The sequence below is a fragment of the Heterocephalus glaber genome, unplaced genomic scaffold, assembly GCF_053883595.1.
Source record: "Heterocephalus glaber isolate CG9 unplaced genomic scaffold, H.glaber_assembly_v1.0 deba00000594, whole genome shotgun sequence".
Classification (NCBI taxonomy): Eukaryota; Metazoa; Chordata; class Mammalia; order Rodentia; family Bathyergidae; genus Heterocephalus; species Heterocephalus glaber.
Genome location: NW_028258151.1, coordinates 13,199,514 through 13,225,148, shown reverse-complemented (window position 1 = coordinate 13,225,148; position 25,635 = coordinate 13,199,514). Strand labels below are relative to the sequence as shown.

The following is a 25,635-nucleotide window of genomic DNA, read 5'->3' as shown; positions in this document are numbered from 1 at the left end:
TTTTCTTTTTGTTGGGTTCTCCCCCTTTACATTTAATTTCTTGTCATGCCAGATGGGTTCATTCTGCTTTGCTTCCTGGGGTTATAATCCTCAATGTCTGTTCCTAGGCTATTGGGTAAAATTCTTTGGAGTGCTGGTTTGGTATTCACGAAGTTCCTAAGGTGCTCTTTGTCATGAAAGTATCTTATTTCTCCATCCATTTTGAAAGATAGCTTTGCAGGGTACATCAATCTGGGTTGGAGGCTGTTTTCTTTTAGGGCTTGGAATATGTCACTCCAAGCTCTTCTTGCCTTGATGGTTTGTGTTGAGAAGTCTGCTGTGATTCTGATGGGCTTTCCTTTGTATGTGATTTGTTTCTTTTCTCTAACTGCTTGTAGAACTGTATTCTTTTGTTGTGTTTCTGGAATCTTAACAATTATATGCCTATGTGTAGATTTTTTTTTGATGAAGGCTATTTGGAGTCCTATATGCCTCACGTGTCTGTATATCAAGCTCTTTTCCCCTGCTTGGGAAGTTTTCTGCCATTATTTCTGTGAAGAGATTTTTTATGTCATCTGCACTCTCTCTTCTTTCTTCAGTGACTCCAATCAGTCTTATGTTATTCTTCTTTGCCTCATCTAGCAGCTGCTGGATTGATTTCTCATGTTCCCTTATAATTTTGAAGCAATTTTTCTTTTCCTGGTCATTAATTGCAATCTTATCTTCTATATCTGAAATTCTGTCCTCACATTGGCTCATTCTGCTGTGTAGACTTTCAATGGAGTTTTTAATCTCCTGGAAATCTATTTGTATCTGTTTTATGAATTCCATTTGTTTCCTTTGTTGAGATTCCATCATGTTCCTGAGCTCCTCTCTAGATTTATTAATCATGTCTTGCACTAGGGGCACAATTTCTCCTGTTATCTGAGAAATTATTTCTGATTTCATTTTTTCCAGATCCCCTTTTGTTGCCAGTTCAGTGGGTCCAGGTGGTTGAGTATCAGAGTGTTCCATCTCATTTCCCTTTGGGGTTGCTGTAGGTGATCTGGAAGTCTGGTTTTGAGACTTATTTACATGTTTTCTCATTTCAACTGGGGCAGGGGGCTCTTGGCACCTGCACGGATTACCTCCTCTGAGCTGGGAGAGGTGGGACAGGGGCCGGGAGCAGCGGTAGGGATTGTGGCCCAAAAGCCCTTTCCTGTGGGCTGGGAGCAGCGGGAGGGATGGTGGCCTGGAAGCCCCTTCCTCTGGTCCAGGAGCAGTGGGATCGCGGCTCAGAAGCCCCTACCTCTGGGCCAGGAGTGGCGGGACAGAAGGTGGCCCAAAAGCCCTTTCCTCTGGGCTGGGAGCAGTGGGAGAGATGGTGGCTGGGAAGCCCCTTCCTTTGGACCAGGAGCAGTGGGATGGCGGCTCAGAAGCCCCTACCTCTGAGCCAGGAGCAGTACTGTGGTCTGGTGGTCCGGTGTCCTCTGCGTCTTTGTAGTGTGGAACCAGGTGGCTGTACAGAGGAGCGGGGGAGGGGTCCAGTGGATTGTTGCTGGGGCACGGGCTGATTTGGCGTGTTCCACACGACTGGGCACCTCGGTAGGGCGTGCGCAGAACCACCTGTCTGCAGTGGGCTGATTCTCAAGCTCTTTTAAAGCTGAGATAGCTAAATGCACCAACTGAGAGAAAGAAGTCTGCTTTTCAGTCTTTCAAAATCTCTGCTAGTGTTTGAAAAATTTCAAAACTCCCAGTGTTCACTCATTGCACCCATAATCTCAATTTGGCTTTGAATGCAGCCACTTTAGCTGCTGACTTGAATATACTTTTCATGCTCCCCTGAAGTGACAAATTGAGTCTGTTGAGCAGGTTGAATATTTCACGTGCATAAGGAAGTTTAGTGAACGATTCTGTGTCACAGAAATGTGCTGCCAATGGTGACTGTCTTTCTAAAAGAAATCTCTGGAGTGATTCTCATAATTTAGAAACTCTGGCCAGTTGTCTGTCTTTAGAAAGCCATCTCACTTCTGTCAGCTTTCTCACTTCTGTGTATAGGAGAAGATGTGTGTGGTCTGTGTGCATCTCCTTGTAGAGCTACATGAACAAATATGAGCCAAGGGCATGTGCTTTAATGTGGTTGATAATTTTAATCACATCTTGCAAAATGTAAGGTTCAGGTGACATTTTTCTTATAGCAAGCATTTCTCTATGGCTAACATAGTCCGTAGCTCAAATTCAGAAGCAACTTCTTTGACCTGTGTTGTGAAACCAAAAAGTCATCTGGTCATGGCATTCACTGCATTGGTGTATATATCAACATCAAGGGATTAGTTTGGTTTTCCTGGTATGTAATCATTCAGAGACTTGAATAGTTCTGCAGGTGTGGTGTTGATTGGCAATAAAAATGCATGTAACATATTCTCATGCACATCTTCCTGAAAAATATATCAAACAAGTACAAGCATTGTTGTCTTGCTAACGTTGGTAGACTTGTCAACCTGGATTGCATATCATTGTGACTCAGTCCTCTCTAGAATTTGTGCCTGATTATCTGCTGCTGTTTCATCAGTTTGTCTAGTTACAGTGCTAGCTGAAAAAGGAACATGTGCCATCATTTGAACTGCAGCCTCTCCTGAAAGTTCACAGCGTATGTCCTTAGCAGCAGGCAGGATCAATTCTTCACCAGTGTAAAGGGCTTCTTAGCTTTAGCATTATAACTAGCCACAAAGAATGATGCTCTCAATGCAGACACATTTGATGAAGTAGTGACCTTAAATAATTGCTTCTTTTTAAATTTTTTTCTTTTGAAAAACTCCAGAGGTTTATCTTTTAATGCAGGTGCTTGCTCTCCATGTGGTGAAATAGTTTTGAAGCTTTCATACTTGGTTGGATAGCTGTTCACCACATATTATACGAAGCAGGCTTGGAGAATGTGAATCACCTGCTGCAATAAATCTGTAATTTAAGTAGAATTCTTGCCGTTTTCTTGTAAATGCCACTTTCCTTTTGTTGGCAGTCCTAGAGTCTTCTGCTGTCTCATCATGGGTCTTTCTCCCTTTTCAAAGAAGCTCTCCAGTGATGTTTACATTTTAGTCATTTTGGCTAGTTAGCTTGTGAGCTTACCCAAACTGTGACTGAGACAAGTGTATAGTATAGGAAAGAGGCATGGACAGAAGTGGTAAATAAAATGGGTACAACAAGTATGGACTGGAATAAGTGTTGGATTCTTATTTAAAGCCTGCTACTAGATGCAGCTGTACAATTGTATGTCAACTCACTTGCCGCTATAAAGCCTGCCACCACATACAGCCTAATTTTCACTTGCCAGTCACTGATAGGGTTTTGATATGAGTTTGCAACAACTGATTTATTGTAGTCTCTGTGCAGTCAAACTTCTCTACTAATATTAATCTCTACTTGCAGCGACTCCCCAGTGTTAGCATGGCTACCTCTGCTCTACCTCTGGTATTCAGGCCTTAGAGTCACATAAGGAGTGAGCAGTTTAGATCCCTGTCATGCACAGTTCATAGTAGAGTTCATATTCCTATGAGAATCTATTGCCGCTGCTGATCTGTTAGGAGGTGGAGCTCATGCAGTAATGTGAGTAATGGGGTGTGGCTGTCAATACAGATGAAGCTTCACTCATTCATTCTTCACTTACCTCCTGCTATACGGCCTGGTTTCATTAGGCCATGGAGTGGACTGATATCAGTCCACTGCCTGGGGCTCAGAGTTCCCTGCTCTATTTAATGTATTTTGTTCTTAAATTATACAAATTTTCAGAAATAAATGAAGGCATCTACTAGGGTTAAACAATGAATGATTATATCTACATATAAGCGCTAAGCCGTTTTTCCTTAAATATGAATGTTTAGACAGCCACAAGGGTTTTGTGTGTGATTTCATTTGTAATAAATTAATGTTGTTTGAAAAGCCCAATCAGGCTGCATGTTAGCAGCTCAGAACACCAGCAGGATGGAATTTTAGCATCACTGTTTCTCATTACATGGATATAGTCAATGGCTTTATCAGAGGTTGTTAATCATTAGTAAGTTCGGTCATTCTCATACAGAAATATAACTCTAGTTTGTCTCCTGCACCTGTTGACTTTTCTAGGCTCAAGAGAAGTACTAGCTTCTGCATAAAGAAATATCAAGCTATGATCTGCATTCCTAATTTCTCTCTACTCCTATTATATTTAAAGTCATGAATATCCTCAGTTTGGTGGATGAGACATAGGTACCAGGATAGGGTTTTGAGAGGCAGTTGTGCTTGAGCTGAGGCATGGAGAGAGAATAGGATTGGGCAGGTGGATATGAGAATATGATTGGGCAGCTTCTTAGATGGAAGCTAAGAGTGTCCTCAGATGGCAGAAGGCTCAGTGAAGAAGTCAGGGAGGGATGGAGTCAGGCCATCTTCAGGAAGTAGTGTCTTGAGCAAGCCATCTGGCTAGCAGACAGGGATACAAAGGGAGTATCATCTCCACAACTAGAAAAATAGCTTTGACCAGATTGTACAAGGATGTAGGAGGCCACAGTCTTAAGATTAGCTGAGACTTTGATGAGGAAATCACCTGTGGAGAGGTAGAAACCAAAAATTCAATAGGGTAGTTCGCTAGAATGAGATTCCAAGGTTTTTTTCTGTGTGTGTGTGTGGGGGGGGGTAGTTCTGGGGATCAAATTCAGGACCTAGCACTTGCTAGGCAGGCGGCAACACCACTGAGCTAAATGCCTGGCCCCAAAATGAGATTCTAGAAGGGAAGGAAATAAAGAGATATAGTGGACAGGCAGATTAAGTCAGAAGAGAAGCAAGTTAAAACAGTACAGGGGCACAATTTACTTGAAAAGTCAAGCAAGTAATGTTTTATAGTTGATAAAAGAATCCCTCCTGATATTTAGAAATACAAAAATTGTTTTAAATATATCTACTCTGTCGGAGTTTTTATTTTTCCTCTGCCATTTAAAAATATTTTTGATAAAAGAATAAACGAATAGCATATGCTTAAAGAAATTAGGTACACATTAGGCACTGAAATAATTTCAAATAATTTTTCTTTTAGCTGTATTGCTATTATATAATAATACATTTTGATTCAGAACTTTTATGAAGAATTTGTACATTTTATTACAACATCTGTTTCTACATTTTAATTTCTCTCCTTTTATAGGTATTTGCATACTTTTTTTCCAAATGAGAAGACCTTTTGTTTGCCACAAGAAGGCTATTATCCAGAATGTTAATGGGTTTTCAGCTATTAAGATGTAATGATATACCTTGAGTATTTAACTATAAATTTGAAAAATCTCCATGAACAATCTCAAAGGAATACTTAGAATGCACTCCCGGTAAATTGGCTCATTTTCCCATAATTTACTGGAAGTGCTGATATGAGAGCAGTCCTAATGTGAAAAGTACATTAATCCCTGGAGTTACATTGTATGTATTAAATTATTACTCTCAAAGAATAAAATGTATGAGGCCATTCAGTCCTCACTCACACTTGTTACTTAGAATCACAGTAGAGAAACAATCACTTATCTTTTGATGCACAAAATTAGAAATGATACATTTAATATCTTTTAAAACAAGAGGCACAGTGATTCTCAGTTACGATTTTGCATAACAATTGCTCTTTTCCAAAACAAGGACTATTCTAGTTAGGAACATGATTCTTCTGGCTTTGTGGAGGCCTATTTTATTCCATTGGTAATTGAAATATTTTTAGAAACCCCATAATGCAGCTTTCTTTCATGTCAGTCAAGAAGATTAGTCTGCTTTGTAGCCATGAGCATCTACCACAATGAGGTTTTATTAAGGATGGCAGTCAACTTGGAGGAGCAGCGGTCTGCAGGAGCATTTAGGCCCTTCTTTGTTTTTTGTTTTGATTTGGTACCTGGGATGGAACTTGGGACCTTGTGCTTGTGAGGCAGGAGGCGGAACCACTGAGCTAAATTCCCAGCTCAAGGGCCTTCTTTGGAAATTACCTAATTGTACTTTTCTTCTTTGCTAGGGGACTGAAAATTGTGAAACATAACTTGTGACATGAGATTTTTTTTTTTTTTTAGCAGCCACTTATGATTGTAGAAGATTAAGGCAGAGACAAAGCCCCATCTGAGATTTTAGCGAAGCTCTCGAACAGCAAGCTAGACCATGGAAATAAAGCTGGATCCTTCCCGAGATGATCTGCCTCTCATGGCCAACACCAGCCACATGCTTGTGAAGCATTATGTACTGGATTTAGAGGTGGATTTTGAAAGTCGCATCATTGAGGGCACCATAGTGCTTTTCTTTGAGGATGGAAGCAGATTCAGGAAACAGACTAGCTCTACCAAGGAAACTTGCCAGTTGGCATCAAACAAAGCCTACAAATTTAGGACACCTGAACTCTGCCATATTCCTGTGACAAATGCAAGAACAACATTTAATGTGGGATATAGTGATTTTGTAATTTGTGATAAAGGTGAAGAAGATACTTCTGATAAAGATGGTAACCATGACAACCAGGAACAGGCTTCTGGGATCTCTAGCTCAAAGTACTGCTGTGACACAGAGAATCATGGGAGAGAAGATTTTTTGCTAGTGTTGGACTGCTGTGATTTATCTGTGTTAAAGGTCGAAGAGGTGGATGTTGCTGCTGTGCCCGGTATTGAAAAATTTATAAGGCCTTCCAAGCTCACGACTGTTTCTGAAGAGCTCAGGAATGAGATTGTTCATGAACTTGTGACTCTGCCTGCAGTTCATTGGAGGAAGCAGTTAGACTATTTTGTTCGCTGTAGCCAGGCTCCTAGCTGCGGGGAACTCTTCTTTGACACTGACACTTGGAGCTTACAGATCAGGAAGACAGGGGCTCAGACAGCTACTGACTTTCCCCATGCAATCAGGATATCCTACAAAACCAAACCTGAGGGGCAGTCAGTTACTTGGACCTCAGACCAGAGTGGCAGGTAGGTTATCCTGGCACTCTGCAGTCTTGCTAATGTCACACATCTCAGGGATGCTCTCTGACAAGGGGCCAACTTATAGAGATGCTTCTGTTTGTTCTGTGGTATTACCTAGGTAGCCTGGGTAACCCACAGAGAAGCAGATAAATTCCCAGGTGGGCTGAACTTTTAATAGGATTACCTCCTGTAAGTCAGGATGAAAAGACTATTAAAAGCCCATACCTCTGAGATAGGACATTGAAATGTAAGCTTAATGATGGAATTCCTGAGCCTGACTCTTGGTTAAGATCATAGCTAGTGACTTCCCCTGCTGCCCATGAAAGTAATAAGTCTGGAAACAAGTACTCCTCAAAATTCCTGTCCCCTGAGAGAACCAGACTGCTGTGAAGTTGGGTGGGTGTGAAGCTAGGCAAACTGCTTTCAAATAAAGCCAGCTCTACTTTGTGATTTTCTTACTGTACCTATCTGGGCAGCTGTGCCTTTGGACTTTCTCAGTTGTCTCGTGATGTGAACCCTCAGAGCAAACAGAAAGATTTATTTCTAGAGGTGTGAAACAGTCTTGCTGAGGCTGCCTGCTCATCTCTTTGGCCATGATTCTTGGTATTTGGTACCAGGAAAACTGGTTTTGGTGGAGAGAGAACAAATTGATGAGGCATGGTATTCCATGGGATGCATTTAGGCAGTCATTTGGTCTTTTCTTATTGCCCTTCCTCCAACAGTTGTCCAGATTTATTTAGGATTTGAGAAATTCTAAACTTTATTGATTCCTCATTATTTGATCTATTTCTCTATGCTAACATATTGTAAATCATTATGATAATCATTGTGGAGTTTGGATGGAGGAATGTTGATCTTTGTTAATTGTGTCTGAGAGCCATCTTTTTATAGCACTGGGACCCCTTAACTGAAGCAGTTGTCTCCTGGAATTGTTTGTATCTCTTCCTCAACTCACCTCTCAAAAACCTTTTAGGGTTTTTCTTTTTTTTTGAGCCCACTTATCCCAGTCTTTACCTCTGATCTTACCTCCTGCTCTTGTCTCCAGCCTGCTCAAAATAAGTTCACTTCCTGTGTAGGCAGCTAGAGTCTGAAGCAGCCTTTGGGGAACTGCAAGATTTGTACAAACTTATGCCAGTGATTTATTTATAGAGTAATTTATTGGATGTTCTCTGGAGACAGAGGAAAAGAAATAGTTGTTCTTATGGTATCTTCAGATTTTAAAAAATTATCAAGAATGGGATTTTCAATAAGATTTAACAGTATACTGTCTCTTAATATTTAACAAGGAAATGGTAGTTTTTAATATTCCAGATATTTCATTTTAAACTAGAATAATGGGAGAAAAGAAATTATTGACAGTATTTGGAAAAATTAAACATGACTTTCTCTCTTAAATACTAAAAGAAAGACATTAGATTTTTGAATTAAATTACATGCCAAAATGTTGAGGAGGAATGACTTATAAATAAATTCTGGTTTCCATAAAGAGACTAAAGAGGCTTGAGTATATTTCATTCCTCCAAAGGTTGACACGGTGAATTTACTCTTAATGTCTCCTTTTCTAGTGATTCATTGAAATTAATGATCACAGCAGAAGTTTAAACTATATTCTTGAAAGTTTGTAATTATGTTAGTATATTATAGCAATCTTACAAGGATAAGAAATGTTAATGTAACAAAAAGAATCATAGATTTTTTTTCTTCTTTTTGGGGGGAGAATTTTCTTATAGTCGAGATAATCCTCCATGAATGATCACCAACTCTCTCTACACTCTCTTGTGTGCTTAAGAATAAATGTAATTATGTATAGGTAACTGGATAATTTAAGGACTTAAGTTGACTAAAGATTCCAGGTTGCTAGACAAAAATAATTCCTTAGTGATGTGAGTGAATAGTAATTGTCTGGGTCATCATACAGTACTTTGTGAAGTTAATTGTGTGAAAATAGAAAATTTTGCAATTGTGTGAAAATTATTGGGTAGACCATATTTCTTCCAGGGCATGGAGTAAGTCTACATTTATTACAGTTAAGGAAGTTGTTGCATATTTATCCTTGAGTGACAGAATTCTATCAGTACATTTACCATGAATTCACAGTCCCGGTTGGGAAAATCTTTATTCCCATTTGCAGGTAAGAAAATTGAATAAAGTAACAGGAAGCTCTTAGAAAAACACAAGTCTCAATTGTGCAAGGGAGTAACTGTTGGTTTTTTTTTTTCCCCATTAACTTTATTGGTACATTTTAGGTATAAAATACAGTTACATTCATCATTGGGATCTTGTACCATTACATGAGTCTCTTGGTTCTTATTTTTTTTCCCCTTCCCTTGCCCTCCCTTCACCCCCTCCACCCTTCTGTTTTGCAAAGACCTTGTTTCCATTTTTTTCCTCTTCTCATATTTTTTCCTTTCCCTTTTTTCCCTTCCCCTACCCCTCACAATTATCCTGCTCTTTTAGACCTTTTCTTCCTGTTACACAATATCAGTTATACATTTTTAAAATTACAATATTAAGATCTAGGAGACATTACCATAGATTTTACAGAATGTAAAAGGATATAGAAAGCATATTACAAAAATCTTTTTTGAAATAAATTTGACAACTTCGAAGAAGTAACTTGGAAGACAACTTAATGAAACTAACTCTGGAGGAAATATAAAATTTGAATAGCACCCATTAAAGAAAGTATCTTCCTAGCTTGAAAACCTACCTATATGACAACAGCAGGCTTATAAACATTTTAACTGATAAATTATATCAATTAAAGCAGAAAAAAGAAGGAACACTTCTCCCCTCATTTTAGGAACTCAACATTGTGCTACTCCTAAAATTGGATAAAGATAATAGAAGAAAAAAGTATGAACATAGATAGAAATTTGTTTAACAAAACAAACTATTGGAAGTCAGATCTGGCAGGATGTAGAAAGTGGTTTTGTTATAGAGATGGCAGTGTTGGTTCAGCATTGGAAGATCCACCCCCAAAAGTCATCATTTTAACAGAGGAAAGGAAAAAGCCACATGATCCTGTCACTAGTTGGAGAAAAAGTATTGGACTAAATTCTACAGCTGTTCATGGTAAAAGCTATCAGGAGCCTAGAAGTAGAACAGAAACTTCTCAACAGATTAAAGACATGTACTCCATACTTCCAGCGAGAACGGCTTGTATGAATGGAGAAGATACAATGATTTCTCCTTAAGGTGAGGAACAAGGGCAGATATGCTTACTCTTTATCTGTCCATTAAACTTTGAAACCTAATCCCCAGCAAAATAGTCTGGCAATAAAATGATACAACTAGGATAGGATTGGCATGGCAGAAGCAAAATCTTTATATGTGGATAAAATGATCATCTACAGAGAAAATACTAAGAAATCTCTAGGAGTCCCTAGAACTTGTACTTGAATTTAGCAGGATTAGAAAACACAAGGTATATATAAAAATTCAGGTCTGTGTATACTTGCTATAAATGAAGAACTGGATATTGAAATTTAAGTTATGTAGGCATACAAAGGACCCAGAAAAGCCAAAAACAAAAACAAAAACAGTGTTGGAAGACGCTTAGCACCCAATTTTAAGACTTCTTCTAAAGCTACAGTAATCAAGGCAGTGTTGGTGTAAGGAAAGACATATAGATCATTTGAATAAAACAGAGAATCTAGAAATAGAACCACACGTATATGGTCCACTGAATTTTGAAAGGTTGTTTAACATTAGCATTTTATAGAATATAAACTCAATTCAAGAGCCGAGGAAGAGATAATGTCTTCAGCAAACGGCACTAGAACACCTGGTATCCGTGTATAAAAAAATTAACCTCAACCCTTTTTTTCCATACATGAAAATAACTTGAAGGGATCTATGAACCTAAATAAGAAAGCCTAAAAGTATAGAACTTTAAGAAGAAATTATAAGGGAAAATATTTATGAATTCAGGGTAGGCAAGAACTACCTAGGATACAAAAAACATGATGTATAAAAGAAAAAAATTGATAAATGAGATTCCATCAAAATTTAGAACTTTAAATGACATCATTAAAATGAAAAGTCCTTAAACAGACCATATTTACAATGCATATAACCTATGAGCAGAATATATAAAGAATTCTTAGAGCTCATTAATAGACAACCCAATTAAAATGTAGATGTAAGAAGATGATAAATAGCCAGTATAGCACAAGGAATGGTGTGCAACTCTAGAACTGTTTTTTTTTATAATGTCGTTTATTATATCCAAAATTTTCAAGTATACTTAAAAAATAAATGGATTATAGTAGCTTTGATACATTTTTAAAGTGGAGATTAGACAAAAACTTTTTAAAATGTCCAAATTAGAATCTTTTAAGTTCCACTAGTGACTTCTCACTCTCTACCACAGTAAAGAATTAAACTGAATTGTTTTGTTTGGTAATAAATAATCATTTAGAAGGTCAGATGATCGCAGGCTGGAATGCAGATGGTGACATAGTCTAATTATATTATAAACAGAAACAACTTTCCTGAAAGGAGTGAGGGAGGGAGTGATGCCTTAAGTAACTTTGTTTTTTGTTTTATGGTGCTAGGGATGGAACCCAGGATCTCCTCCTGCATGCTAGGCAAGTGCTCTACAGCTGTGCTATACCAGCAACCTGCCCTAAGTAACTTTGGAAATGAGTAGAATCTATAAGAGTAAAGGCAAAGGGAACTGTACATAAATACTGTCGTGTGGTTGATAATGTTTCCCATAGGGCTACAGTTTAACAGTTCTAATACTACTATATGTGTGTGGTGGAATTGAGCAATTAAATGAATGGATGGTAGAAGATGCAAAGGAGGTTTATCACTGTTGAAGTGAGAGATTATAGATAGCAAGGGGAAGGGGCTAAAATGCTTCATGAAATAACAAATTAGAGTTGGAGACCACTGTGAACTCATGTTTAATTTAATACAGATACAGATGATTGCATATAGAAAGTTACAGGTATATGTAGTTCTAAGGTTTAATGTACAAATATATATTTATCTCTTTGCTTGTCAGGTGAGCAGGTCTAGAATCAGTGAGCACACCAGGGTCCAGACCTTGGTGTTTTTTGAGAGAGGGGTCTTGCTATGTAGTTCTGATTGGCCTTGAGCCCACTATATAGCAAGGCTTGCCTCAAACTCGAGACAGTCTTCCTGCCCCAGCCTCCTGAGTGCTGGAATTACAGGTGTATACCACCATGCCCAGCTCAGATCTTGGTTTCTAATACCTTTCTCCTTTTAATAAAAGGGATGAGAATTTCTTAGAGAAATGGCTAGGACTGGGACAGGAATATACAAGATAAGCCTGTCAGAAAGTAAGGAAGCATTCAAACAGCAATAGCAACTACAACGGTAGAGGTATGCCAGATGGACAAGTCCTCATCTGAAACAGCTCCTAATGGCCAAAGCTCAGCAACCAAATATGTAAGGTTCTGTTGGATGATAACCCAAAGTTTAAAATAAATACCTATGAGTCCAACTGATAGGAATAAATGATTGAATAAATAACAAAGTACAGAAGAATAGAAAAATCCACAGTGCAGAAGAGTTTCAAATAAATTATGTACATATTCCATTCTCTAGGAGGTGGAATATAACTCTGCACTGCTGAACTGTGAACTCACTTCCTGAGAATACAGCATGTAAAGGGGGAAAAGAATAATTTTACACTGGAGAAATCTGACAGTACTACCTTAGCAAGATGATCGAGGTCAACAATAACAGAGATAAGTTGTATTGATAGTATGTATTCTTAGTGTTGATAGTAAGTATCCTTAGTATGTATGGTGAAAATGGCATCTTTGTGGTCTTCCTCTCAAGAATCTTTAACTCCAGTCTAGTTTTTTTTTGGTACCCGGAATCAAACTTGGGACCTTGCGCTTGTGAGGCAGGCAGTGGAACCCCTGAGCTAAATCCCAGGCCCAACTCCAGTCTAGTTTTGAGAAAAACATCAGATAAACCCCAGTTGAGCAACATTCAACACAGTACCTGATAGTATTCCTCAAAACTATCAGGTCAACATACACAAGAAAAGTGTATGAAATTAAGAGTCAAGAAGAGCCTAAAGAGTTGCGATGATCCTAAAACAGAAGAGGGATATTCAGGAAAAACTAAGAAAATCTGAATGAAGTCTGCACTTTACATTGTGACAAATACACTAATTTGTGACAAATAAGATGCTAGTAGTAGGGAAATTGGGTATGGAGTATATGAAAATCTTGTGTTCTATCTTAAATCTAAAACATTTAAAATAGTTTATTTTTTAGCTGGACAAGGTGGCAAATTCCTTTGATCCCACCCACTCAGAAAGCTGAGCAAGACCTTAAATTCAAGGCCAACTAGGACAATTTAGTGACACCCAGTCTCAAAAGAAGACATTTTTTAAAAGGCTGGGGATGAGGATGTAGCTCAGAGGTAGAGTACCCCTGGGTACAATCCCTGGCACCCCCCAAAAAAGTGTGTGTATATATATATATATATATATATATATATATATATATATATATATATATATTTTGGGGGGGTACCAGGGATCGAACTCGGGTCCTTGCGCTTGCGCAGCAGGCGGCCAAACCACTGAGCTAAATCCCTGGCCCCCAAAAGGATATTTGTTAAAAACTTCTGCTGAGTGGGGTAGCACCTACTCAGGAGGCTGAGGCAGGAGGATGGCCATGAGTTCGAGGCCAGCCTGGGCTGCGTAGTGATTTCAAGGCCAGCCTGAGCTACATATGAAACCTTGCTTCAAAAAATAAAACATAAAAATAAATAAAATAAAATCAACAACAACAATAACAACAACAAAAAGCTTCAAATTTCAAAAGAGCTCATCATCTTTCTACCCTGAAAACTTCATCTGTAAGAACTCTCCTCCACTTTTACCAAGTGGCAATATTCTCTGACAAAGAATCAAAGATATATTTGAAACTATGAAAGAGATAAAAATTATTCTCCTAGATAACTATCTGTAATTGCTTCTTCTCCATTAATTTTCTCTTTCTGAAATGAAATATATGGAAGTAGAACTCTCTATTTACCTGTCTTAGTTTAGCTACTTTGAGGATGTGCCAGCTTTTGAACCTGAACATCCTTCCCCACCTCCATCCTCAGATACTAGATTGTAGGTGACATTTAAGAATGACTGACAGAGGGAACACATGCATAACAATCTGATACAACATGCTTCTTGGAAAAGATGTTTACTTTTATGTGCTGTGTGGGTGTGTATGCCCTTTAAAAATATTTTTATGAGAGCAAGGACAGGATCAAGAATGTGTACAAGTGGGGCTGGGGATTTAGCTGAGTGGCACCGCACTTGCCTCACAAGCACAAGGTCCTGAACTCCATCCTCAGTACCAAAAAACAAAAACAAAAAACCAAACACAATGTGTACAGGTATTCTTGCATAGCTAAAAACAACCAGGACTAAATATCTTCTTTATTCTAGATCCTATATACACCTAAGAAAAGATGTTTAAAATGGAAATCTTCATTCAAAGTTTATGTGTTTTCTTCACTTTCCTTGCATTTTTTCCATTCTATTTAATGAAATGCTTTTAAAACCAAAGCATTTTCTCCAGCAACCCATTCCCCTTTTTCCTTAGGATCCTGATAATAGTTGGGGAGGCAGCCAAATGGTCTAGCAGGTCTGGGCTTGGCTGATGACATCACGAAATGAGAGTTGAATGGAGGGGAAATTGGCTTTAATAGAGAAAATTTATTAGAAAAACTGCAGTTATTTGGATTACCATTCAAAATAAGAATACTAACTGGGAAAATACTTTATAAGTTAAAGTAGTATTAAAATGTAAACTTTCCTAAAGCATTGTGATGTTACTTTGTTTTAGAGAGCATCAGGATGAAGTTGGTGAAATACTACTTTTTTTCTGTTATATTTATTGCTCAACAATTGGATCAAGGGAGATGTACACTTTTGGAGTATTTTTGGTTCAACATCAAAACCATATGGTAAACACCCCCTCCCAAATTAGTTCATTGTTGTATATCTCAGCATAAAGAAAGGTTTTATAATGAAAAGAATAGCAGAAGATGTTTTTAAAGAGATTTCTAGTCTAAAAAGAACATTTCTACAGTTAGTTCATTTTTTTTCCCTTGCTTCAAGAAACCAATACAACATTCAAGAGAACTAAAGTGGAAATGCAGATTAATTCTCTGATATCATTGCATAACTGCAAAGGAAGTGTCCGTACTACAAAAAGTAAATAAATGAATAAATAGTCCAAAGTTTAAAATATTTTAAAGGGTTTGTGTTTTAGTATCCTTTTCCCATATACTTATAAATAGCTCCATCTCCCAGAATCCAAATTGAGTCACCAAGGAAGAAAAGACAACAATGGACTGCCTCAATCGAAACAAGTAACCAAAATGACCAGCCAAACAAAAAGAGAAGAACCGAACATCAGCAGAAAATGACAAATACAGTGACGTATGTGATCAGGAGCAGAGTGTGGTGAAAAGAGCCAGAAGGTGAGAGACCCACAGACTTGAGTACTAGTTGCAGCTATGCTAAGTGACTTCAGAGAAATCATTTTACACGTCAGAGCTTAATTTCTTCATTGTAAAATGGGAAGATTCCATTCCGTATGTTTCCCACATGTGCAATCCTATATGGATGAGGCGCTTCCAGGTGAGAAATACTGTCTTTGCCTTCATGGGCAGCTTGCCTGGTTTGCAGTCTGACGTGGAACTCCTTGTAGTCCTTTCTATTGCACAGCAGCGTGCTCTGTAGACCTGCCGTGTAGTCAGTAGGACTGACGAATTCTGCTTTTGGTAATCATGCCATGAGGTGGAATGGTAATAAGGAAAGGGTGTGTGTTTGTGTGTGTGTGTGTGTGTATGTGTGTGTGTGTGTGTAGGTATAGGGGACAGAAAGAGTGAGTCATGGTTGGTACTTCTGTCCTAGTAGTTCTTGTTTTTTGTGGCACAAGAAAACAAGAAGTTTGAAAACTACAGTGGAGACGTAACATGGTTTTAAAGAGAAGATAGTGTTGTAAAAAAGGTTAGAACACATTGAAAGAAGTTGGGGGAGGCTCACTGTAGATTGTAATCCTGCAAAGCTCTTAAAAGGTGCTAATCAGCCGAGGATTTAGCTCAGTGGTTCCACTGCCTGCCTCAAAAGCGCAAGGTCCTGAGTTCGATCCCCAGTAGCAAATAAATAAATAAATAAATAAATGGTGCTAATGGAACTGTCCAGTTTGAGGCCCCTGGCCAGGCTGCAGTGATCAGGAGACCCATCTAGCCACACAGCACACTTGGCCCCTACAGGCTCATCACCTCCTACTTGCTTCTCTGATGACTTCTCTCCGATCACTCAACGGTGATCACCAAGTGTCTGAGAAAGGTCTCATGTCTTCATGGAAACTACTGGAACTTACAACCATTTTAAACTAAAACTAAGCACATCATAGTCAGTTAAAAAGAAGATATGTGGTTTGAATAAATCACATATGAGATCTCCTTAACAGATGACCCCTCCTTAGGATGAGGAAGCACATGAGTGTTAGTTGACCTATTACCTTAGAAGGCATAGTGTGTCTTGTCCTCATTTGACATCTGAACAGTCACTTAAGAACCTGAAATAGTTGTTATTCTGACAGACTCTTCCTCAGTTTACAAGTTCTTTTGTCTTTCTTTTTTAAATTGTGGTACTGGGGATTGCACATCCTAGGCAAGCACTGAGCTATACTATACCCCTCCACCCCCTTTTGAGGGCCTTATTATGTAGTTCAGGCTGGCCTTAAACTTGCAGTGATTCTCCTGCCTCAGCCTCCTGAGTGCTAGGATTACTGGCATGCACCATCACATGCAGCTCAGCCCTCTTAATTTTATTTTTCATTTTGAGACAGAGTCTTGCTAAGTTGCCCAGACTGGCCTCAAACTTGCCATCCTCTTGCCTTAAGCTTCCTCAGTACCTGGGATTAGAGGTGTGCCACCACACTTGGTTTAGAAGTTCTTGAATGGCAGTAAGCTGTGGATCTGCCCCTTAACCTGTCTTACTCTGTTTTTCTCCCCACCCTCCTTTTAAAAAAATATTCGTTATCCTCCCATTCCCATAGCTTGTACAGTGAACCTGGGCTCCTCAAAGGTTATGTAAGATCCAAGTGGGTCTCCTAGAGTATATAAAATGAATGTTTTCTTTTGTGTGCTACAAGAAATTATTGGTCTGAAGATGATGGAGTTACAAGCATTGGAGAATTTCAGGCTGGTGCCTGCACTTCTATCCCATAAACATTTTAGCAACATAGCTGAGGTACAAGACTGTACATGTCAAATAAACAGCTGCATTTATTTCAGTGAGTACATATTCAGATACTGTATTGGCTATTTATAGATGTATATTGATTTCCCTCCCCTCAGGGTGAGGGGAGAGGGGACTAGGGAATCAGCCTTCCATATACAGTAGTTCTTATTTGAACATGTGTATGATGGGAGCCATCTTTATTCAAGTTACTACGCAGGCAATATGATTGTGAGTCTCTGGAAAGACTCCATGTTGACCTTTCCTCCATCTGCTGGCATACGCCCAGATTCCAGCAGATTATATATCCAGAGGATAAACCTTTCATCTCTGTTAAAATGTAATAACCTAACTTTAAATTGTTTTCAGGTATTTGTACTATAATGTGAGACATACAGAGGGATGCCAGGTTGTAAAAGATCAAAGGCCTTTGGTTGTAAAGTTGAAGTCCCTGACACTTGGTTTGGGCATGTTGGGAAGGGAGGAGTGAACCTGCAATTGAGAAACAGGAAAGGTTAAGAAAGGAGGAGGCTGGGAGCACAAAGGCTCAAGGGTACAGAAATGTCAACACAAATGTCTCTTTTGAGAAGAGAGTCTCTGCGATCCCTACTTGAGAAGGGCCTCTTAGGGAATTGGTTCCCCAGGATTCCTTTTACCATCCTCAGCCCTCTGCACACTTAGAGGCTGCTGCAGTTATGGTCCAAAGGAGCCTGACTGCTTTCAGTGATAGCAGATTTTGGTATCATCCACATGATGCTGGTTTTACTGGCACAAGGAATGCAGATTTCAGAGGAACGGCTGGAAGTCTAGGCAAAGGGCCCCAGGGCAGTAGTGCATAAAGCTATAGAATGAAACCAAAGGCACTGAGACCCCAAGAGTTGGAGATGCCAGGAATGTGGAATGCCTGCTGAGAAAAGCTGTAGGTGGTGGATGAAGCCAGCTCAAGAGAGAGGTTCTATGGGTTGCAACCTGCAAGGCCATAGGAGCAGGGCTGCCCAAGCCCTTTGGAACTCACATTTTACCACTATGTGTCCCGGATACCAGATTTGAAGCTACAGGACTTAATGTTTGCCCTGTTGAGTTTCAGTCTTGCTTTGGTTTAATTTAAGTTTTAGTATGGGAATGTTTATTCTGTGCCATTGTACTTTGGAATTATGTAACTTGCTTTTGACTTTTACAGAGGCTCACAGCTAAGAGTTTGCCTTGAGTCTTGGAAAAGACTTGTACTGGGGGACTTTTGTAAAATGCTGGAACTGTTGAGACTTTGGGAAAGGGATTACTGTGTTTCTGATTGTACGTGGAATAGTTATGTTAGGCAGAATTATGAACTCACTGTTGTCTTTATTTGGAGATTAGGTATGGTTTAAGGAAATATATTTGAGTTGCAATTTGAGAAGGAGTGGGATGTGGTGGTTAGGGTCATTTCAACTTGATTAGTTTTGGGATCCACCCCAGGGACTGGTGAAACACACTTTGAGGTATGTTTGGGTGGATTATGAAGGCATGGTCTTGGGATTTATGTCTAGTTCCTTACCCCTTCCATTCTGCCACTCTTCCCCTGCTCTGCTTCCTAGCCATCAAGAATTAAACAGCTTTGTACTGCCATGCCCTTCCACCATATTTCTGCCATGAACCCTCACTGATTATGGACTGACTCCTCTGAAACCGAGACAGATCAACCTGTCCTTTAAGTTGGGGGAGGGGTTGGGTATTGTGTCTCAGTGACAAGAAAGCTGACTAATACAAGTTACATAACAAATCACCCCAAATTTAGCAGTTTAAAAGAACAAACATTTACCATCTCACATAGTTTCTGAGGGTCAGGAATCCAGGAGCAGTTTAGCAAGTGGCTGTGGCTCAGAATCTATCTGAAGGTTGCCCTTAGGCTATCCCTTGGGCCTGAAGGCATCTCAAGTCCTTGATAAGATAGAAGCTCCTCCACTCACAGTGGTGCTGCAGCCTCAGTTTCTCACTGACTGTTACCCAGGGTTCTCTTCCTCACTACATGGACCCCTCCCTATGCTGCCTCAGTGTCCTCATGACATGGCAGCTGGGTTCCCCCAGAGCAAATGATTGGGAGGGGGGAGAGACACAGACAGACAGACAGGCCTAAAGACAGAAGCCACTGATATTTTTGTTGTCTCATCACAGAAGTGACATGCCCTCACTTCTGCCATATCCTCTTGGCCATTGAGACCAACCCTGTGGGTGTGACTGCATAATGGTATGACTAGCAGAAGGCAGGGATCATGGGGCAAACTCAGAAGGTGGCTAACTCAAAGAAGTATTTGTTTCCTTCTCTCGAACCAGCAAACCTAAATCATCCTAATTCTGCCTCTGTAGTATTTCTCCATTAGATAAAAGAAAGTCTTAGGAGCTTTCTAGGAAGGGGCCTTTTAGTTTACTTCTCTGTAAATATAAATATCACAAAAAGGTTTAGCTCTACAGGTATATGTAGTTTAGAAGAACCTTCTTGGAACTCTTTGTTTTTTTTGGGGGGGTGGGGTGGTAGTGGGAATTGAACTCAGGTCCTTTGCACCATGCTACAACCCAGATCCCCCTCCTTTTTAAAAAAAAATCGTTTGAGACAGGGTCTCAGTAAGTCACCTAGGCTGAACTCAACCATGCAATCCTCTTGCCTCAGCTTTCCAGAGTGCTGGGATTAATTATTTTCCTTGAGACCCTTCTTTAAGATGGACTGTTCTTTTGGGGGAGGACATCTAGTAGGTGGAATTTTCCCAGTGAAGTATACTTTGACCCCACCTGCCTGGTGATTTGAGCTGCTCCTGGGAGAAGGTGAGCACTAGCAGCCTTCCTCATTAAGTTCTTACATAGCCCAAGGCTGGAGAGTTATCTAAGGTTAAGTCATTTAACCAAGGACCCAAAGGGATCGGAGTGAGAGTTCCGAACTCACTTAAATTGATAAGTGATTCTGGGTCTTGCATGAAAATTTGTTCTTTATTCTGAGTCCTATAAACAGAATCAGACTCATTGACCAGAGAATAAAGAACATAAGAGGTCACCTACCTACACCCTCCTCCCTCATTTTACTGGTGATACAGACAGGTAAAACGATTTACCCACCCACTATCATTTAATAAGTTAGAAGTCAGCAGGGAGTAAGGTATTCTTTCTGATCTTTCCCTGAGCCATGTGGAAATTTTGGCATGTACACTTGCAGGACAGTGTGATGCAGTCCTGGGTTTGCCCTAAGATCCACTTTCTGCTCTTCTTGTGATCTCATTTGAATAACAGGGAGCTTCATTTCCCAAACTCTCTTGGCTCTGGCTTCCCACTTGGTGTAGCCAGTGGGGAGCACTGGTGAAAGATCTAAGAACAGGAGCTGATGGGAAGCAGGCATTTCTTATTCTCTCCCTCCTTCCTTCAGCAGCTTTGGTGTGAGGCTCCTCTTCGGTCTCAGCTCTCACTGAACAGTTCCCCTGTGACTCCTGGCCTGCCGCAGTGACCAGTAACACAGCTGAAGAGTCATAGCCGCTTACTGCTGTCACTAATTGCTGCGCTGCCTCACTGTCCCCCATTTGGTTTCTCAGCTCTTCTATCATTTGAATGGCCAGTTCCGTATATTAAGTTACCTTTTTAGTACTGGGAACATAGTTCAGTGGTAGAGTGTGGGTTTCATGTGTTGCCAGAAAAAAATTGTTTAGTAAGACCTCCTAGGCTTGTTTCTCTTTTCCTTACTAGACCTTGACTGATAGAGTAGAGCCATTGTTCTGTTCTTGCACATTGTAGGAACAGATAAATGTTCAGTCAAAATGATGATAATAGAAAAGGAAAACCAGCTTATCCAAAAGAAATAGTACTTTATTAATTTATGCTGTAAGTTGAGCTGATTAAAACAACTTCATATTTGTCATAACTTCTGAAAAACAAAAAATGGAAACATTTTCCTAAGATGTTTTCCCAAGAAGTCAGTCTTTTGCTTTCTGCTCTGTGGTGTCAAAAGAATGGATTCCTTTGATTTTGTAGATCTTTTCCATCTCTGTCAACCATGACTTAATTGTGGAAGGGATCTTTCTTGGTTTGGGTGAGTTTATGTATTTTAGTTGTAGCAGAACGAGTCCTAACGTCATGCCATTGGTTTCGTACACTTGCTTAAGTAAGGTCTGTGTACACTTGGCCTTCCCGTCACAAGCCTCGTTGTTGTGACCTCCAGTCCTGTTTATATGCCAACCCCTGTTCTTGGCATCCACACAAGGATTCCCACAAGGGTTCCATTTGAGAAGGTGGTTTCTAAGATTGGGGGTAACTGCCTGCCAGCACTGGATTTGAGACCACCAGCTTGTTTTTCCAAGCATTAATATTTCAGTGATCTCCAAACATATTTTATTTTCCAGAATACTTTCCAAAAAGCTTGTAAGAATGTCTCTATAACTTTTTTTGAAGACATAAGGGTCTAAAGAGAGGGGGCATGGGTAATATAAATTATAACTTGGCAGTCTTATATTTAAAATGTTATGCAAAAATATTTTTTTCTTAAAAATCTTCTTTACATATTTAAAGTAATTCATTTGGGAGAAATAACCAGTCAGCTATTCACATAGCCAGCCCTTTGGCAGTTTCAGTTCAATATGCTTTGAAACCAGTCAACTACAAAGCTTCAAATATTTTCTCTTTGAAAGCTCAACTTAACCTTCACTTCCATGGTGGTGAGAAAAGTGACAACTCATTTTAAAGATTCTCCTCCTTTGTGTCTTTGTCTTTCTTTTGCAGGCCATGTGTTTATACTATGGGATCTCCCATAAACAACAGGGCCCTTTTTCCATGCCAGGAGCCACCCGTTGCCATGTCAACATGGCAGGCTACAGTTCGAGCAGCTGCATCTTTTGTTGTTTTAATGAGTGGAGAAAATTCTGCCAAGCCAACACAGCTTCATGAAGGTACTGTACATGTGTTCTTTGCTTATTTATGTTTCACACACATGCTGGACCCAGGAACCCAATAAGTACTATTTTTCTAAACTTTAAAGAGCTGCTTCATTAGTTGGGTTGGAAATGAACATACTATAAAACATGTTGCCAGAGAAAACAAGCAGGGGATGGAGATGGGAACTGGGGAGTCTGGGTGTGGAATCTGGGGCTCTTTACCACAGTTATCAATTCATAGTTTATTTCAGCAGTTACTTTCACCTGGTGGCTTGTGGGCCATAAGTGGGTGGTCTTGGTTGAAGACTTTCTAAGCAGGCAAGTGTGTCATGGAAACCCATTACAAATGGCTGAGTTATCTGTGGTTTGGACATGGTATCTGTACATGGTTATTCATTATGTTGAGAGACAGAGCTCTTGTTGGCCAGCCCACAGCATTGTCCTGGCAAAGGATCTATTCTATATACTATTCGCCTGCATGAAGCTCTGAACCAAAGGTCTACTGGAAGGATGGATGGCAAGTGCTAATACATTGTTCAGATTTTGTGAATTACTTGGTTACTCAGTAATTAACTCTTTCAGTTGAGATCCTGAGTCTGTTGATGCCAGGTAAAATTTTTGTAGCTGCAATATTTGTTTATTTAAAATATGGTGTCTCCACACACATATTTATTTTAGAAACTTGAAAATATTCAGAAAAAAAATAATAAGGTCAAATAACTTGAAAAATGATTGTTTACATTTTGTTTCATTTTCCTCTACTACCATCTGGATGTATAGTTGAAATTATTCAAGATTGTCATCATAGCATATAATAGTGCTTATTCTGATTTTTTCACTCATACTATATGTTGAACATTACCTAGGTTATTTTTTAAGTATAATTTTAACGTTGGTAAAATATTTTGTTTGTGAATATATCAGAATTTAACACTCACATAATATATTAGATACTTTGATTGTTTCCAGGTTTTATTCCTATTATAAATAAAGTTACATTAAGTTTCTAAGTGGAACTTTTAAAATCAGAGTTACAGAGTCTAAATTTGGAGTATATGGCTGTTGGTACATACCTCTTATTGTTTTCCAAAAGATTGTGCCAACTTATATAACCCGACAATGATTATAAGGGTCTCCTTTCTTGAAACTTTGCTCAGCAGATAGGCAAGAGAGAGTCCCTTTTTAGTTTGGGTTACTTTGGTTATCAATAAGTTTCATTTGTTCTTATATGTTTCTTAACCATTTTCACTCCCTATGTGTTCGTATGTTTTGTCCATTATTATACTGAGGATTTAGTGAGGGTTTCAAACAGTTTGTCTTTTTTTAATTTGATTGGCTCTTTAAAAGAAGATATTAATCTCTTATTGCATTTGTACAAATGTGCCAGTTAGTGTGCCTTTTAATTTTTTTTTCCCCATTCTTAGCCCTCCCTTCACCCCCTCCACCTTTCCCTATTTACAAAGACTTTATTTCCATTTTTTCCATTTCTCATCATTTTTCCTTTCCCTTCTTTCCTTTCCCCTGCCCCTCCCACTATCCCTACCCCTTTGGACATTTTCTTCCTATTTTGCATTATCAATTATTCATTCTAATTATTGGTACATTTTAGGTATACAATATAATGACATTCATCTTTGGAAATTTTTTTTAATGTGCCTTTTAATTTTATATGATATTTCTGATCAATAGGAGATTTAAATTTTTATGAAATAAAATTTATCAGGTTCCTCTTGGAAAATCTTTCTTTGCCCTAAAATTCACCTGTTTTCTAATGTTGTTATAGTTTAATTTTTATTAGTTAACTCTTTACTCTCTGTAGTTTATTTTCAGTGTAGTTGTGAAATGAAAATTAAAAATTACCTTTTTTCAAGTAGAAATCAATATCTCTGAGATTATTGTATCTTTTCTGATTTGTGGTATCTTGTTTATCTTTGTATGTATATTAAGTCTTCAGTGAGTATTTACTTGACTCTTAAAAGCAAAACAGACAATACATTTAAAAATTTTATTTTAAAAGTAGATAATATTTATATGGTTTATTTACAAATGAGCAAAGACAAAAAACATTTGCAATAAAGTCTCTTTCTTACTCTTTATTTAATCCACTGCCTAAAGCAGCCAAGGTTACTAGTTTTAGTTGTACATTTCTCAGCCCCCCCCCTTTTTTTTTTGGTACTGAAGATCGAACTCGGGTCCTTGCTCTTGCAAGGCAGGCAGCGGAACCACTGAGCTAATCCCCTTTTGTTTTATAAATCATGGCCTGCCAAACACATTTTTGCATGGCATTGCTTTCTTTAGAATAAATTTATCTTATAGATATTTCGTATCAGAACATAAAGAGCTTGTTCATTATTTTTAAGACTATAGAGCATTCCATAAGTGGGTATTTTACAATTTAGTTAACTGAAAGCTCTGAACTCTATTTCACATTAAATAAGGAATTTATTGGGCATTTATTTCACCAATATTCCCTAGTTCTAATTAGTAAAGTCTAGGATTTGGAACTAATATTATCTCTATTTTTTTTTGTATTTTATCTTCTAGGAATTACTATTATTGGTTTACATTTTCAAATCATACTTTTAATAAGTAGACTGTCTTCATTCTTGAGCTCTTAAATTTGAATTGTCTCTCAGTTGGCTGGGAAAGGACTTCAATATTTTTTCCTAGAAGAGTGGATTTATGGTGTATTTTCTGAACATCCCTCTCATACAGATTGGCTTTCAATTTTATTCACTTATGAACAGTTCTTGCCTAGATATGTTTCTTAAGTAATTTCTTTCTTTAGTGACTATAATTGTTTTCACTGTCATGTTTAGTATTTCTAAAGAGAAATTTGGTATTAAATATTTTTACTCTTTGAAAGACATCTGATTTTGCTACCTAGATGTTCAGAATTTTAAAAAAAAAATACAGTGTAATTCAAAACTTTAGAATGGGCTGAGGATTTAGCTCAGTGGTGCTGTGCCTGGCTTACAAGTAGAAGGTCCTGAGTTTGAACCCTGGTACAAGAAAAAACAAAAACAAAAAACGTTAGAACAAATCTAGAAGTGGTGCCTTTTAAAAAATAAATTTTTTGCCGGGGATTTAGCTCAGTGGTTCTGTTGCCTGCCTCGCAAGCACAAGGACCTGAGTTCGATCTCTGGTACCCCCCCCCAAATTTATTAAAGTATAACTTATATGTAATAAATGCAAACATTTAAAATGTATTGTTCAATGAGATTTGACAGATACATATAATATATGTATAATGTATAATTTCTACTACCCTAGAGATTCTCCTGTGCTGGTGCACTGAATCCTCCTTTCTCCTACTTTACTCAGCCTCTGATCTAATTTCCCTTTCTATGGATTAGTTTTACTTCCTCTAAAAATTCATATAAATGGAGTCATTCAGTGTATACTCTTGTGTCTGGTACGATGGTTGTGAGATTGATCCGTATTGTGGCAGGTGTCAGTAGCTTGGTTTTGTTTTTTGGTTTGCATGAATAGTGATCCATTCATTATATGAATGAGCCAGTTTATCCACTTACCTGTTGGTACCCTTTTGGATTGTTTGGGTCATTTTGTAAAACACACTGTGAACATTCATCTATAAAAC

The 25,635-nt window shown here is 38.6% G+C and overlaps 1 protein-coding gene across 32 annotated transcripts in view; it reads left to right on the top strand.

Moving 5' to 3' along the window:
- Aopep (aminopeptidase O (putative)) overlaps positions 1 to 25,635 on the top strand; it is a 418,900-nt gene that overhangs the window by 55,048 nt on the left and 338,217 nt on the right. For 31 of the 32 annotated variants that reach the window (XR_015448844.1, XR_015448845.1, XR_015448841.1 and 28 more), the window contains 2 exons: positions 6,027 to 6,905; positions 21,883 to 22,049. Coding sequence is in view for 25 of the 32 variants with exons in the window: in XM_021259370.2 (XP_021115029.1) it covers positions 6,112 to 6,905; positions 21,883 to 22,049 (961 nt within the window). In the remaining 7 variants the exon portion in view is untranslated. The remainder of the gene's footprint in view (positions 1 to 6,026; positions 6,906 to 21,882; positions 22,050 to 25,635) is intronic. The other variant, XM_087204959.1, reaches the window with a different exon arrangement.